Source organism: Oncorhynchus mykiss, chromosome 11, assembly GCF_013265735.2.
Source record: "Oncorhynchus mykiss isolate Arlee chromosome 11, USDA_OmykA_1.1, whole genome shotgun sequence".
Taxonomy (NCBI): Eukaryota; Metazoa; Chordata; class Actinopteri; order Salmoniformes; family Salmonidae; genus Oncorhynchus; species Oncorhynchus mykiss.
Genome location: NC_048575.1, coordinates 25,817,070 through 25,833,674, shown reverse-complemented (window position 1 = coordinate 25,833,674; position 16,605 = coordinate 25,817,070). Strand labels below are relative to the sequence as shown.

At 40.3% G+C, this 16,605-nt stretch overlaps 1 protein-coding gene across 6 annotated transcripts; it reads left to right on the top strand.

Moving 5' to 3' along the window:
- The first annotated feature begins 629 nt into the window (after positions 1–629).
- LOC110535540 (cAMP-responsive element modulator) lies at positions 630–14,998 on the top strand. Of its 6 annotated transcripts, none has more exons than XM_036935229.1 (7): positions 630–733; positions 1,622–1,697; positions 1,846–1,946; positions 2,033–2,157; positions 5,799–5,987; positions 11,982–12,138; positions 14,074–14,998. In XM_036935229.1, the coding sequence occupies exons 1-7, from the start codon at positions 720–722 to the stop codon at positions 14,219–14,221; spliced, it is 810 nt and encodes a 269-aa protein (XP_036791124.1). In that variant the 5' UTR covers positions 630–719; the 3' UTR covers positions 14,222–14,998. The 6 variants fall into 6 exon arrangements, with proteins under 6 accessions (XP_036791124.1, XP_036791125.1, XP_036791127.1 ...); XM_036935230.1 differs by having other exon boundaries at positions 13,661–14,998; XM_036935231.1 differs by having other exon boundaries at positions 641–742.
- The last annotated feature ends 1,607 nt before the right edge of the window (positions 14,999–16,605 follow it).

Genomic DNA, 16,605 nt, shown 5'->3' with positions numbered 1-16,605 from the left:
AAACAACCAGATTTTTGTCCGGACTATATTTTCTGGTGGAAGAATGAAATTGTATGAATTGACTCATCAAAATAACTTTTAATGAAAATATGTAATTCATTGTTATTTTAATATGTTGGTAACAGTTTTATAAAAGCAATAAGGAACGTGAGGCAGTGCTGTGTCACGGAAACAGCCATTTACCTGTGACTGTATTCATTGCTTAATTCATTATTTAGGTTATATTCATATCATATTACATTTACACGAAATACACACACTGTGTCAATATAATGTATTTGCCTAGAGGCACATCTTTGTTAAATAAGGAGATCCAGAGATGCATCTACAATTTAGGACCTGTCTGCCCAAAATGTTGAAAATTAACATAACGTACTCTTAGCACATAAACAACATTCAATTACAATTAGACTGAATGACATTATATGTACTTTAGTTTCAAAGTTAGATATAAATTGTAATCTCATGTAACAATCTCTCATAGATAATTATACAAATATTTGGTAGTGTTGTGTTGGTGGGAAGTCTGTCTGTAGCCAAAGGGGTCGATTTACTGACCTAAAACCACCAGATGTCGCTCGCTACTCACTTTTATTCGATCGATACTCTGCTACAAGTAGTAGGCTTAGCTACAGTAGCTATGGACAAAGTAACACAGACAGACCTGAATGGTGCTGAGCCTTCCGGATCAGACAAATCTCAAGATCTGGACCATGTGAATGGGTGTTACAGGGTAGATCGGGTGTGCACTTTGACTGGGGTGGGGATTTGGCCGCAGCAGTTCAACGTTCCAAGAAGAAAGTTAGCTCTATCCAATCAAAAACACGTTAAATTATACGCATCGCGAGCGTACGATCTATTATGATTTTTAAATAAATACGGTTAAAATTTCCATTGAACTCTAATCGATAGCGATATTTGTTGATCTTAATTTTGAGGTATTTAGCCACACATTAGCCAACAACGCACCTAGACTCAGTTCACAGCCAGTTAAAGTAATTTATATTCGCAGTACTTTTCGAATTTGGTTTGGACGCCATTGAGTTCCTCGCAGATTTCAGCTTCATCGGAGCTGACGTGGTGTTACGTGTGCGTTGGTTCTCAGACCATCCATTCGAGGCGTAATCAGTGATTTAACGTTAATCAGTGGCTGCATTCGCTATCTATTGGTAAGATAGCGAGAGAGAAAAACGATACTACCCGGCTAGCTAAGTTAGTAAATAGCTAACGACTGCTTATTGAACTTGTTACTTAGCTAGCGACTGTACCAATCTAATAATGTAACATCCAGTGGCCTAACTGTAACGTTAGGTTGCTAGCTTTAGCTGCCACCACCACCTTGAGCATGCAAACGGACAGGATAGCTTGAAAGTGGAAACAATATGGTTGACTATTGTGAACCTTGCTAGCACCCAGTCACGGTCAAGACAATAGTTTAATGTAGTTACGCTTAGGCACACAGTGTTCTGGCATTGGTGACCCACAGCCAGGATGTGCAGTAGCACAGTGCAGGGTTTTGTTCCAACACAGTATTGTTAGCAATTGGCAGAGGTAGTAAGTAGTATGACGACTAACGTGAATTAGCCAATCATTCATTTGCCCACCTTTTTGTTCTTTATAGGACGATTATCATGGCAAGCAATGCCTGTCAAATGCAGGAGCAGGGCAGCGGTGGTTCGCTATCATCACTAGCACAGGTATTTAAAATGGAGATAGACCTTCCTCAAAGTGTTATGATCTGCAGATGTCCATCATCCCTAAGCATAGTCTCCAGATGACTGTGATGCTGTTGCCTTGCATACAAGCCAGACAGATCAACTGTTAATGGGAGATTTCATTTCCCAGGTAGCAACAAGGAGAGCAAAATCAGAGGACAGAAACTCAAACGAAGATGTTTCTAATGCACACAACAGGAGAGAGCTTCCCTCCAGAAGACAGGCATACAGGTATTACTTTAAATTAAAGTGTAGAATAATAGAGCTGCAATACATTTATTTCACAGTCATCTTTGCAAATGTGTTTTTCTCCCCAGAAAAGTGTCTTCAGATCCAGCAGGTCCAAAAGTTGAAGAGATAAAAGAAGAGGTAGCGCCTTGCAGTGTCCCACCAGGGCCCGGCATGCCAGCCTCTATTTATCAGACAAACCATGGCCAGTTCAGTAAGTCTCACTGGAAGGGAGATGTGTTTCAAAAATAAATATGTTTATTTAAAAATCCAGATGTATTTGACACATCTCAGTCTCTGATAGTCCATAGTTGATTTGGTTATGTGAAAGGACAAGACCGCATACTACACGCTCTTAATTAATAAACTGATGTAATTGGCAGCTGTTTACACCATTTCTGCATAACCAAATGGCGTGGGACGTCTGTGTAATGCTCAAATGATGACATTCCTGTCTAGTGCCTTTTCATTTTTAAACACGTAGGCATAACGTTTTCACTTAATTTGGAGTGTCCAAGCTTTAACAACAAAACAAACAATGATTGTTTAATTTTCCCCCCTGGATTTATTTATCAGTAGTGGCAAAGGTCATGAGGCCCCAATAAATGTAAATGTAGAAGTTCTGGTGACTTTCTAAAATGACATTCTACTCCAAAATTATAATATGCTGACAAATATAATTTCCCTCTCCATAATTAAGCCCAGCAACATATTGGTCCATATCAAATTAAATGTCACATGCACCAAATAAAACAAGTGTAGACTTTACTGTGAAATGTTTACTTACTTATGATGAGCACATTCCCAACAATGCAGTTAAAAGTAAGAAAATGAACAAATGGATAAAAATAAAATAGTAACACAATAAAGAGGCTATTACAAGGAGTACCAGAACAGTGTACGAGGTAGTTGGGGTGATACATTTAATATTTTTGTACCTTTTTATTTAACTAGGCAAGTCCATTAACAAATTCTTATTTTCAATGACTGCATAGGAACAGTGGGTTAACTGCCTTGTTCAGGGGCAGAACGACAGATGTTTACCTTGTCAGCTCAGGGATCCGATCTTGCAACCTTTCCATTACAAGTCCAACACTCTAACCACTAGGCTACCTGCCACCCCAAATGATTAAGGTAATACTGTATGTACATGTAGGTTTGATTAGGTGATTGATTGAAGTACATGTAGAAAGGGGGTGAAAAGCAGAAAATCCGGGTAGTCGTTTAATTAACTGTTCAGCAGTCTTATGGCATTCAGGTAGAAGCTGTTCAGGAGCCTTTTGGTCCCAGACTTGGTGGTCCAGTACCGTTTGGACCATAATAGGTCTTTAGTGATATGGAAACTGAAGAACTTGAAGCTCTCGACCGTCTCAACTATAGCCCTGTCGATGTGAATGGGGGCGAACTCGGCCCTCCATTTCCTGTAGTCCACAATAAGCTGACGTTAAGGGAGAGGTTGTTGTCCTGGCACCACACTGGCAGGTCTCTGACCACCTCCCTGTAGGCTGTCTCATTGTCATCGGTGATCAGGCCTACCACCGTCATGTTGTCAGCAAACTTAATGATGATGTTGGAGTTGTGTGCGGTCATGTAGTCGTGGGTGAACGGGGAGTACAGGGAGGGGGCTAAGCACACACCCCTGAGGGCCCCCCATGTTGAGGGGCAGCGTAGTGGATGTGTTGTTGCCTATAATCACCACCTGCAGGCGACCTTCAAAGTCCAGTATCCAATTGCTGAGGGAGGTGTTTAATCCCAGGGTGCTTAGCTTATTGATGAGCTTGGAGTGCACTATAGTGTTGAATGCTGAGCTGTAGTCAATGAACAGCATTCTCATGTAGGTGTTCATTTTGTCCAGGTGGGAAAGGGTAGTGTAGAGTGCAATAGAGATTGTGTCATCTGTGGATCTGTTGGGGCAGTATGTGAATTGGAGTGGGTCTAGGGTGTCTGCGATGATGGTTTTGATGTGCAGCCTTTCAAAGCATTTCATGGCTACGGATATGAGTGCTACACAATAATAACACAACCTAGTCATTTAGACAGGTTACCTTGGCCTTCTTGGGCACAGGGACTATGTTGGTCTGCTTGAAACATGGGTCAGGGAGAGGCTGAAAATGTCAGTGAAGACACTTGTTGTTGGGTCATCACATGCTCAGAGTACGTGTCCTTGTAATCTGTCTGAATGTTAACCTGTTTTTAAAGGTCTTACTCAAATCTGCTACAGAGAGCGTGATCACACAGTTGTCCGGAACAGCTGGTGCTCTCATGCATGTTTCGGTGTTGCTTGCCTTGATGCAATGATAGAAGGCATTTAGCTAGTCTGTTAGGCTCGCATCACTTTGCAGCTCGTGTCTGGGTTTCCCTTTTGTAATCCATGATAGTTTGCAATTCCTGCCATATCCGACAAACATCAGAGCCGGTGTAGTAGTATCTGATCTAAGACCTGTATTGACACTTTGCCTGTTTGATGGTTCGTCGGACACCGTAGCAGGATTTTCTTATAAGCGTCTGGATTTGTGTTCTGCTCCTTGAAAGCGGCAGCTCTAGTCTTTAGCTCAGTGTGGATGTTGCCTGTAATCCATGGCTTCTGGTTAGGATATGTTTGTATGGTCACTGTGTGGACTATGTCGTCCATGCACTCAAGCCCCGTTTCCATTGGCACGTTGAAGTCGGTAAAAGGTTAGCGTTGTCGCTAGCATAACAGGCTAGCTAGCTAGTTTAATTTCTATCTTGCTTGCCATGGCATTGGCTATTAGCTAGCTAGTTAACCAAGCAAACCAAACAACAGGTTTAATACAGTATGATGTAGCTACCTAGCTTTTAATATGACCTGGCCAGCTAAAATTCCTGCTAGCTCACGTTAGCTAACTAGCTTGTTTCAACTTTGATTTGCATGCTAACGTTAGGTAGCTAGCATTCGAGGGCTGACTGTTCTCATACAATTATATTGTGTAGTGCAAAAATGAATGGATCCAGCTATGTTGGTAATTTGTGTCATGTCTGACTACTGCAGTACTGTTTGTCCAGCAACAAACCCAGATGAGCTAGCTAAACTTTGTCAGCATCCAGCACTGATCAGCTTGGTGGTTCAATAGAAATGGTGTCACCAGCCCGAATTCCATTTGAGCTGGCACCAGTTGTGAAACTGGGCTGCGCTGGCCCGGGTTTTCCTCGACCCAGCTCGAATTTGGCCCTAATTGGCCCTCCTTTTAAGTGCCAGTGGAAACTGGGCTTTATTAATGAAGCCAGTGACTGATGCGGAAAATCCTCAATGCCATCGGATGAAGCACGGAACAAATTCAACCTGTGCTAGTGAAATAGTCCTGTAACTTAATCGGAAGACTTACCTATTGATTGCATCGCTGGTACTTCATGTTTGAGTTTTTCTTGTAAACAGGAATTAAGAGGATGGAGTTATGGTCAGATTTTTCAAATTGAGGGCGAGGGAGAGCTTTGTATGCGTCTCGTATGTAGAGTAGAGGTGGTGGTAAATAGACAGCTACAAAAAATATAGATGAAAACTCTTGGTAAATAGTGTGGTCTACAGTTTATCATGAGGTATTCTAACTCGGGCGACCAGAACCTAGAGAATTCCTTAATATTAGAGATTGCGCAACAACTGTTTTGGACAAAGATACACAATAACATATTGGTCCATATTATCAGGGAGGTGTGCTATTTAGCAATAAGCATGATCACCTTTAGTAGCCCAACTGATGCAGCGTAGTCACTGGCTATGAATAAATAAGCTGAAGCAGATAGTTGCCGATCTGTATTTACCTCATTGGGCCAATCATTACCTATGGGGTAAATGCAGGCCCTGGGTCAATTTAACCCCTATTCGTTTGTTGTCCTCAGTTGCTTTTACTCAGGATGGTGCCATCCAGCTGACCAGTGCTCTACCTAGGGGACTACAGGCCTTGCAGCCTCTGACCATGTCCAACTCTGGAAACTCCCAGTCTGCTGCAGCTATCGTCCAGTATTCCCAACAGTCAGGAGATGGCACTCAGCAGTTCTATATGCAAGGCAACAAGGGGATGGTAAAAGGTAAATGCTCTAGACCCTCACCATCAAGGTCTGCCATCAATTGGATTAGATTGGATTATTAGCAGGCGTTAAATTGGGCCGGAGCCCGCCTGGGTTGAGAACGGCACCTATGATCCAAACAAGAGACAGGTGGGGATGAGCCCCAGTACCATTGGTTATGCGAATTTTGCCTACAACGATATCTCATAAATTGTTGTCCACATTTTATTTTCTCAACCAACAATACGAGTAATCAACAGCAAAATCAGACAACCCCATAGTAGAATAGTTGACCTATTTAGTTGGTCAGCTTATAAAAATGATAAAAAGAATCCTATTAAATTACTAGAAAGGCTATGTCATAAACCTTCGAAGATCCAGAATGGGGTGAAAATGGCAGCCATATTGGTCATGGAGAAATCCAAACCAGTCTATATAATTGGAATGAATGGCACTAGAGGCATAATCTTGATTTTACTTATGCAAGAAAAATATAACAAAGGTGTGATTATATCAGAAATTGTGTATTATAAATATTTTTGTCAACTTTAAAATATTGTCATATAATCATAAATACGTTTTATATGGGTTGTATACCAATTTTCTGTATAAATAGCCTCTAAAATATATTTCAACAGACCATAAATGTATACATTTTTGTTTTCTTGGTAAGCTGAGCGTGCTGTTGTATGATACAATAAAAAAAAAAAAACTGTTTCATTTACAACTTGTCTAAGGCTGTGGATTGACTGCGTAGGTGCCGTTAAAGAGGTCAATGGAACGCAGACCGTGGGGGATAGAAGGACGCTGGATTGGCGAACATTCAACAAATCTAACAAAGTGGATATTTGTGAAATTCGTCATGGTTGATGTGTTGTAACAGGCTCACAATGTGGTTACTAAAGTTTGATTTGGATATACACTGAGTGTACAAAACATTAAGAACACCTTCCTAATATTGAGTTGCACCCCAACCATTTGGCCCTCAGACTCTACAAGGTGACAAAAGCGTGCTGGCCCATGTTGACTCCAATGCTTCCCATAGTTGTCAAGTTGGCTGGATGTCCTTTGGGTGGTGCATCACCTTCGATAAACATGGGAAACTGTTGAGTGTTTAAAACCCAGCAGTGTAGCATTTCTTGACGCAAACCGGTGCACCTGGCCCCTACCACCATACCCCTTTCAAAGGCACTTACATATTTTGTCTTGCCCATTCATCCTTTGAATAACACACATACACAATCCATGTCTCAAGGCTTAAAAAATATTATTTAACCTGTCTCCCCTTCATCTACACTGATTGAAGTGGATTTAACAAGTGACACCTAGGGATCATAGCTTTCACCTGGTCAGTTTGTCATGGAAAGAGCAGGTGTTCTTAATGTTTTGTACACTAAGTGTATTTGGCTGGTTTTGCTGCATAACATTTAGAAGTTGTCCCTTTTTCAGGTTTAGAAGAAGTGACTTCGTATAAGCTGGTAGCATACAGTGGGGCAAAAAAGTATTTAGTCAGCCACCAATTGTGCAAGTTCTCCCACTTAAAAAGATGAGAGGCCTGTAATTTTCATCATAGGTACACTTCAACAATGACAGACAAAATGAGGGGAAAAAATCCAGAAAATCACATTGTATGATTTTTAATTAATTTATTTGCAAATGATGGTGGAAAATAATATATAATTAATAACAAATATTAATATATATAACAATAACAAAAGTTTATCTCAATACTTTGTTATATACCCTTTGTTGGCAATGACAGAGGTCAAACGTTTTCTGTAAGTCTTCACAAGGTTTTCAAACACTGTTGCTGGTATTTTGGCCCATTCCTCCATGCACATCTCCTCTAGAGCAGTGATGTTTTGGGGCTGTTGCTGGGCAACACAGACTTTCAACTCCCTCCAAAGATTTTCTATGGGGTTGAGATCTGGAGACTGGCTAGGACACTCCAGGACCTTGAAATGCTTATTACGAAGCCACTCCTTTGTTGCCAGGGCGGTGTGTTTGGGATCATTGTCATGCTGAAAGACCCAGCCGCGTTTCATATTCAATGCCCTTGCTGATGGTAGGCTTTATTACTTTGGTCCCAGCTCTCTGCAGTTCATTCACTAGGTCCCCCCGTGTGGTTCTGGGATTTTTGCTCACTGTTCTTGTTATCATTTTGACCTCACGGGGTGAGATCTTGCGTGGAGCCCCACATCGAGGGAGATTATCAGTGGTCTTGTATGTCTTCCATTTCCTAATAATTTCTCCCACAGTTGATTTCTTCAAACCAAGCTGCTTACCTATTGCAGATCCAATCTTTCCAGCCTGGTGCAGGTCTACAATTTTGTTTCTGGTGTCCTTTGACAGCTCATTGGTCTTGGCCATAGTGGAGTTTGGAGTGTGACTGTTTGAGGTTGTGGACAGGTGTATTTTATACTGATAACAAGTTCAAACAGGTGCCATTAATACAGGTAACGAGTGGAGGACAGAGGAACCTCTTGAAGAAGGTCTGTGAGAGCCAGAAATCTTGCTTGTTTGTATGTGACCAAATACTTATTTTCCACCATAATTTGCAAATAAATTCATTAAAAACCCTACAATGTGATTTTCTCGATTTTATTTATTTTATTTTTTTATTTTATTTATTTTTTTTATTTTTAATTTTCTAATTTTGTCTGACATAGTTTGTGTACCTATGATGAAAATTACAGGCCTCTCCCATATTTTTAAGTGGGAGAACCTGCACAATTAGTGGCTGATTAAATACTTTTCTGCCCCCGGAACTGACCCCCTCACAATTGTTCAACCCAAATCACAGCCGTGCAACCCCAAAGAATTGTAGGCCTCTACGACCCTTGCCCATACTGCAAAAACATTCCAGGGAAAACACTAACCAGCTGTTGTTGAAGGTCCAATGAAGATGTTTTCTATCTCTATATCAACAATTATAAACATTATAAACCTTAGCAAGAATTGAAATGGCTTCTCAAGCAAGAATTGTGCTAGGACTGTCTGGGAGGGGTCCAGTGGAGGCTGCTGAGGGGAGGACGGCTGGAACAGATTAAATGGAATGGCATCAAACACATGGAAACCATGGGTTTGATACCATTCCACTTATTCCGCTCCAGCCATTACCACTAGCCCGTCCTCAGGGAAAACTGAAAATTAGCTGTTATTGTCAGTGGTTTGGAACTCTTTCATAATGACTCATTTTCCGTATGGTGATGTCAACATGGAAGGCCAAAACGCCATCTTACCAAAACAGGCAGAAATTTCAGGCAGTCTTTTCATACAGCCCTTACACAAATTTTATTTCATTTTTGAAATTGAACCTTTATTTAACTAGGCAAGTCAGTGAAGAACAAATTCTTATTTTACAATGACGGCCTTCTGGGGAACAGTATGTTAACTGCCTTGTTCAGGGGCAGAACGACAGATTTTTTTTACCTTGTCAGCTCGGGGATTTGATCCAGCGACCTTTCGGTTACCGGCTTAACGCTCTAACCACGAGGCTACCTGCCGCCCCAAAAAGGGCATTATCATAATTTTCACAGTATTATTCCAACCTCATTGTGTGGAAATATATATAAAACTCAGGAAAATCACGTTATTGACTGCACTGAACCTTTACATTAGTCATGAAGGCTGTACTACTGCAAAGTACTATTCATCGGGATCCCTGGCAGGAGTCTCCAGAAGCGCCAATATATCCAGAACAGCGCTGCCAGGATCTTGATGAGAGTGCAGAAAAACACCGTCACATCACCAACATCCTGGAATCTCTGCACTGGCTCCCTGTCTCATTCCCGGATTGAATTCAAAACCCTCTTGCAGTCTTTCCAGTGTACTCATGGCAGTGCCCCTTTTTATCTCAAATAACTTTTCTCCCTCCATAACCCCACCCGCACCCTCAGGTCAAGCAATATTCTGCTCTCCCACACCCCCCAGGACCAAGTTCCGCTCCTTGGGGGATCGGGCATTCTGCTCGACCACCCCAAAGCTCTGGAATGCACTCCCTGACCACCTGAAAGCACAACAGACTCTGGGCTCCTTTTAAAACGGGCCTAAAGACCTTCCTCTTTTAGGAAGGCTTTCTGTTGATAGCTGCGCTCCTTGGTGTCCTTGTCTTTTATAGTGTCAGCTGGGTTCTTTGTGTCAGTTGCCCTGTCTAGTTGTGTCCATTTCTTTTTCTATTTGGTAAAAAAAAATCTAGATTTTATGCACTTAGAGATGATTCTGTATAATGAAAAGCGCTTTTAAAATGTATTCAATTATTAAAGCTTGGACACTTCAAATTAAGTGAGAAAATTCACTCAACTGGAATGTCAGAATTTGAGCATTTACAATTATGTTTTCACTAGTTTATTAAGTATTTAAGTAGTGTTAAGTAGAGTGATGTCATGTGTTTTTGTCAGTTGTTTATGTTAGTGTATTGGATAATTCACATTCAATACCCAATCCAATGTTTTAAAAAGCTGTACAAATAATCTTGAAAAACATGGTAATATGAAGACATTTGAGAAGCAACTCAAACCTTTTGTCGGACCAAAAAAATAAATAATGAAATGCGTGTACATACCAGTGTAGGGGGAGGACTCATAGAGCAATGCATGTCATCATTGACATCAGGAGGCAAATGATGTCATAGTGATGTCAATGCCCTTAATTGTGATTGCACACATAGCTGGTGGTTTTGGAGATATTTCTGTTAGAGAGCTGAGATAAAGGGTTTCTTTTGGACCTCTTAAGAACCGATATGGCTGTTGCTGGGGATGAGACTGAGTCAGGTATGTTAACTTTAATCTTTTGCTTCATGAGAAAGTTGAAGAGAAAATGGTAACTGTAGAGGAACTCTTCTGCCTTTCTGCGACACTAATACTGTACAGCCTGCGTAGCCTCTGCTTTTTGGATTCATGATTAACTGTACAAGATTGTTATTGTATGATAACATCACAGTTGTCTACAGACATTAGCTAATAAAATAGAAAGAAAATGTTATATAAAGGTATTGAACTCACCATGATGTAATAAAGGTATTGAAAATGTGTTGATATCCAGAGAGCTGAGGTTTTTAAGATATGACACAGTTGTTGTATTGCTTAGGATTTATTTTCTTCCACAAAGCAAATACATTAGAATTTACATGTCATTCAACATGAGTATCCTTGAATGTCTTGGTTTGACTTTTATAAAACTGCAAAACAGCCTGGGAAATATCAGTCTTGTGAAATAAAAAGCAGATTGCAACACGCTGAATACGATTGGAAAATTTTCAGTGCGCTCTGTCTGTCCATCCCCCCTCCCCTCTCTTCTCTCCCTCTCTGTGAAATGCTTCGATGCTCTGCCCACTCAAAGCACACACACACACACACACACACACAGTGGCTGACGTCACTTGTTTTCCTGGAACAGGACCCCAGCAGGGAAATGTAAATGCTAACCGGCAAATAAGATGGACATTGACGTCAGTCCCAGTCATGCTGTGATTACAGGCCGTTCCTTTTGCGAGAACAAGACGTTACCAGATTAATCACCATATGTAATGATATGCAGGCAGCTCCCATGGCACAGATAATGTTTATTTAAGGAGAAGTAGGCTACTGTACACAGAGTTGGGAATAACACTCTCAGTGCTTCATCAAATGGTTTGCTTCTACAAAACAATGTTCTTTGTTCTCTGACTGATTTTGGATGGAATTATGCACAAATTGAAACTATCATGTTGAATTGAAATTCAAATAGTAAAATTCCTAGGCATTTTATTTTGTTCAGCTCTCTGTAGAGCCTGTCTGTGTAGCGATCATATCCTCTCTCACGTCACCACTCACACCCATAGGAATCGGATGACATCAGAACCTTATTGCGTAATCCACCGACGTATTCTTCCATACCTTTTAGTCACTGTGAATTAATTAGACAACTTACCTTTCTGTACTTTGAAGGCGGTGGATGCCTTCTGTTCAGCAAGTTAGCAGCTAATACAAATGGTAGTGCTCTAAGAAGTGTTCCCCATTTCTGTGTTTCTGTCAGCTTCCACTGGTGACATGTCAGGCTACCAGATCTGCACTCCCACCTCCAGCCTGCCCCAGGGCGTTGTGATGGCTGGCTCCCCAGGCTCCCTGCACAGCCCCCCACACGTGGCTGACGAGACCACACGCAAGAGACAACTCCGCCTCATGAAGAACAGGTAGTCTACACCCACATAAAAAATACTACAGTTTACTATAGAATACTACAGTACTTACTATAGAATGATGTAGTATACTGTAGAATACTATACCACACACTAGTATCCCTCGATCATGTGTAGTACTTAGTATAGATTTTTGTAGTATACTGTAGAATACTATAGTAAATAATATGGTATTATCCACACAAAAAACACTGTAGTAAATAATATAGAAATGTCAGCAAAAACACCACAGTCCACAAAAACAAGACCTTTTTTAAACTACAATATTTAAATTGCATGTACACTGCCAATTCCCCTCCCCCATATTCTAATTTGTGCCACCCTTGCCAAGTATTGTGTTCCCTATGGTTACATACCTACAGGTTATGGAGCATTTACCCTTTTAGTATTTCTCCAGTAGGTTTCCTCAAGGAGAAATTCCCACACGTTTATGTAAAAAATAATAAAACAAAAACACTAAAGTAAATGCTACAGTATGCTAGAGTCTGCAAAAACACTACAGTAAATACTACACTATACTACAGTCCCCCAAAAATACATGAAATACTACAGTCCACAAAAACACTACAATAAATACTATAGTATACTACAGTCCCCCAAAAATACATGAAATACTACAGTCCACAAAAATACTACAATAAATACTGTAGTATACTACAGTCCAAAAACACTACAGTGAATACTACACCATACTAAAGTCCCCCAAAAATACATTAAATACTACAATCCACAAAAACACTACAAGAAATACTATAGTATACTACAGTCCAAAAACACTACAGTGAATACTACACCATACTAAAGTCCCCCAAAAATACATTAAATACTACAATCCACAAAAACACTACAAGAAATACTATAGTATACTACAGTCCAAAAACACTACAGTGAATACTGCAGTAAAGTCTGCAAAAACACTACAGTGAATACTATAGTATTCTTGCCATGGTATACACTATAGTATTTTTTTCAAGTGGGTACTAAACAGCCTTATGATCGATTCCTGCATGAGAATGTTGGCTAATCATGATGGAACAGATAATTATAAAAATGCTAATAACTAGATTTTTTCATTCATAAATGCTACTAATTAACATGCATGTGCTGTATACTGCATTCTTGGGCTGCCTTTTTTGAGTGCCACCATTTGCCTCAGAACACACACGGACATGCTTGTGCATTTTTGTGCTTTGTCGTGCTTTCACCTGAATGTTTGTCACTAAAGACTATCTTTTCTGTTGACATTTACACTCTGCAACTGCATGTAGTATTATGTCACGATTTTGCACAGGCAAATGTAGTCTCCTGCATGTTGATTTTTGTAAAATTCCTAATTAGTCACTCTGTGGTGGTGTTATTGCTTAAGTTCGTTACCATTATCAGTCTTGACTGAAACTTACTGTGAGTGATTGTTAAAATACTGGATGTAAGCCTTTCTTGTTATGGACATATGGCCTTGGTATCTTTGTCTGTAGCTACCAGTCTTTTTACAGAGGCTGTGTGTTGTTGCTTCCAGGGAGGCTGCCCGCGAGTGTCGCCGAAAGAAGAAGGAATATGTAAAATGTCTTGAGAATCGGGTGGCTGTGCTCGAAAATCAAAACAGGACTCTCATTGAGGAACTAAAAGCGCTCAAAGACATCTATTGCCACAAAGTTGAATGACCACAGACTGCTAATGGCTTGAGGGTGTGCGCCGCAGTAACAGTTTACAGATAACTGTAAGGGTATCCTGGAGAATCCGCTTTGACTCGATGTCCAGCATCTGCTCTCACACACCAAAATATACAAAAACAACACCTCTTTTCCCGATCCACTTGTTTAGAAGACATGTTCCGTACTGTCGTCATACAACATTTTACAGTATCTGGCCAGTTGTGGCGCGAGTACAGCGAGTATTATGAGGTGCCCCTGTTGCTTTTCCTTGTTGCAGGCAGGCAGCCAAAGAGTGCCGGCGGAGGAAGAGAGAGTATATTCGCTGTCTGGAGACTCGCCTCACCATGCTGGAGGCCCAGAACAAGAAGCTCATGGATGAGCTAAACTACTTTAAGGAAATGTATGGAATTAAGTCGAGTCAGTAACAGTACAGCATACTGTACATACACACCATGTAGAGACATGTTATTTATGCCTATCATAACCAGCTACTGTACATAACTTTGCACAGTAATGTGTTTATTTTCAATAAAATATGCCATATGGTTGTATGGCATTCGCTTTTAAATTGTTTTAAACATTCTCATCGAAGATCTGTTATTTGAAGATTGAAGATTTATCAGACAAAATGCTCCCGGAGGTTTATCTTGAATGACATGTGGAGTCTCAGGCCTGCACATATAGCAATGTATAGGCATTGTTTTGTAGAGACTAGGGCTTGCATAGAGAGCTCTATCTTAAATGACATTTTACAAAGAAACTAACCAGCATATATTACTGTTCTATAAGAGGGATAAAAAATACAAGTAAAACGTTTATTGTACTATTTCATTACTATTTATTTAGTTGTTTTTTATTGTTAGAAATCTTATATGCTTCATGCACAGTGCTTTTTTGTTTTACATTTCTGTATTTAATCTTCGTAAAGAGACGTTTTATTGGTTGATTGTAAATGAATATATATACCCTGATGTCACAAAGCACAAACCTGCCGAGCTTTTGTTCATAGTTCATGTGTTTGTAATGTTGTTCAAAGTTTGTCTAAAACAATTCAGCTAAGTTAACCCATGACCCTTCTTGAATGTATTTCTCTAATCTGCACTATTGTTCAAATTCAAGTATATTGTTTTGTAAGTGGAAAAACTCCTTATAATGCTTTGATATCAATTTGATTCTCAAATAAAATGTTTTACACAGCATTAAAAATCTAATTTTTGGTGTGATTTCTCTATTTTACTTAACTGACTTTGAAATAGTTTTCATATTGCTCAAAGTGTTAGTTGCAGTAACACATGATTTTAACGCAATAATGGGCTCCCTGTCCCAGGTACTTTACAATTAATGAAAACATTTGCTTACTTACAAAAGATGCATCATAATATGCCTGCTGTACCAAATCTCCAGCTGTGAATATACATTTGATTAATTACATTTGATACATATACAGTGCATTCAGAAAGTATTCAGACCCCTAGAATATTCTAAATGTTGTTACGTTACAGCCTTATTCTAAAATGGATTAAATAAAATGTCCTCGGCATTCTACACACAATACCCCATAATGACAAAGCGAAAACGGGTTTTTTGACATTTTTGTAAATAAATAAAAAACAGAAACACCTTATTTGCATAAGTATTCAGACCCTTTGTTATGAGTCTCGAAGTTGAGCTCAGGTGCATCCTGTTTCCATTGATCATCCTTGAGATGTTTCTACAACTTGATTGGAGTCCACCTGTGGTAAATTCAATTGATTGGACATGATTTGGAATGGCACACAACTGTCTATAAAAGGTGCCACAGTTGACAGTGCGTATCACAGCAAAAACCAAGCCATGAGGTCGAAGGAATTGTCCGTAGAGCTCCGAGACGGGATTGTGTCGAGGCACAGATCTGGGAAAGGGTACCAAAACATGCCAAGCGTCATGTCTGGAGGAAACCTGGCACTATCCCTACGGTGAAGCATGGTGGTGGCAGCATCATGCTGTGTGGATGTTTTTCAGCGGCAGGTACTGGGAGACTAGTCAGGATCGAGGCAAAGATGAACGGAGCAAAGTACAGAGCGATCCTTGATGAAAACCTGCTCAGGACTTCAGACTGCGGCGAAGGTTCACCTATCAACAGGACAACGACCCTAAGCACACAGCCAAGACATCGCAGGGGGGGGGGGGCTTTGGGATAAGTCTGAATGTCCTGGAGTGGCCCAGCCAGAGCCCGGTGGAACATCTCTGGAGAGACCTGAAAATAGCTGTGCATTAACGTGCCCCATCCAAACTGACAGAGCTTGAGAGGATCTGCAGAGAAGAATGGGAGAAACTCCCCAAATACAGGTGTGCCAAGCTTGCAGCGTCAAACCCAAGAAGACTCGAGACTGTAGTCGCTGCCAAAGGTGCTTCAACAAACTACTGATTAAGAGGTATGAATACTTATGAAAAATGAGATATTACAGTTTATTTGTTGTTTTTTTAACAGTTTTTGTGTTCTCATTATGGGGTATTGTGTGTAGATTGATGAGAGAAACATTTTTCACAATCAATTTTAGGATAAGGCTGTAACGTAATAAAATGTGGAAGAAGTCAAGGGGTCTGAATCCTTTCTGAAGGCAATGCGTACCTGAAAAGTAAGAGTTTTCAATTATGTTAAAGTAATTAGCTACAATTTAATCTCAGCATCATATCAGGCTATTGGATAACTAGCATGGACTACTTGTTATAATGCCTGGCACAGACACATCACTATCAATTGGGTTATTTAACATTTGCCAACTTAATCGCTTATCCAAGGGCCAATCTGTGTACTGTTTGTGTACCA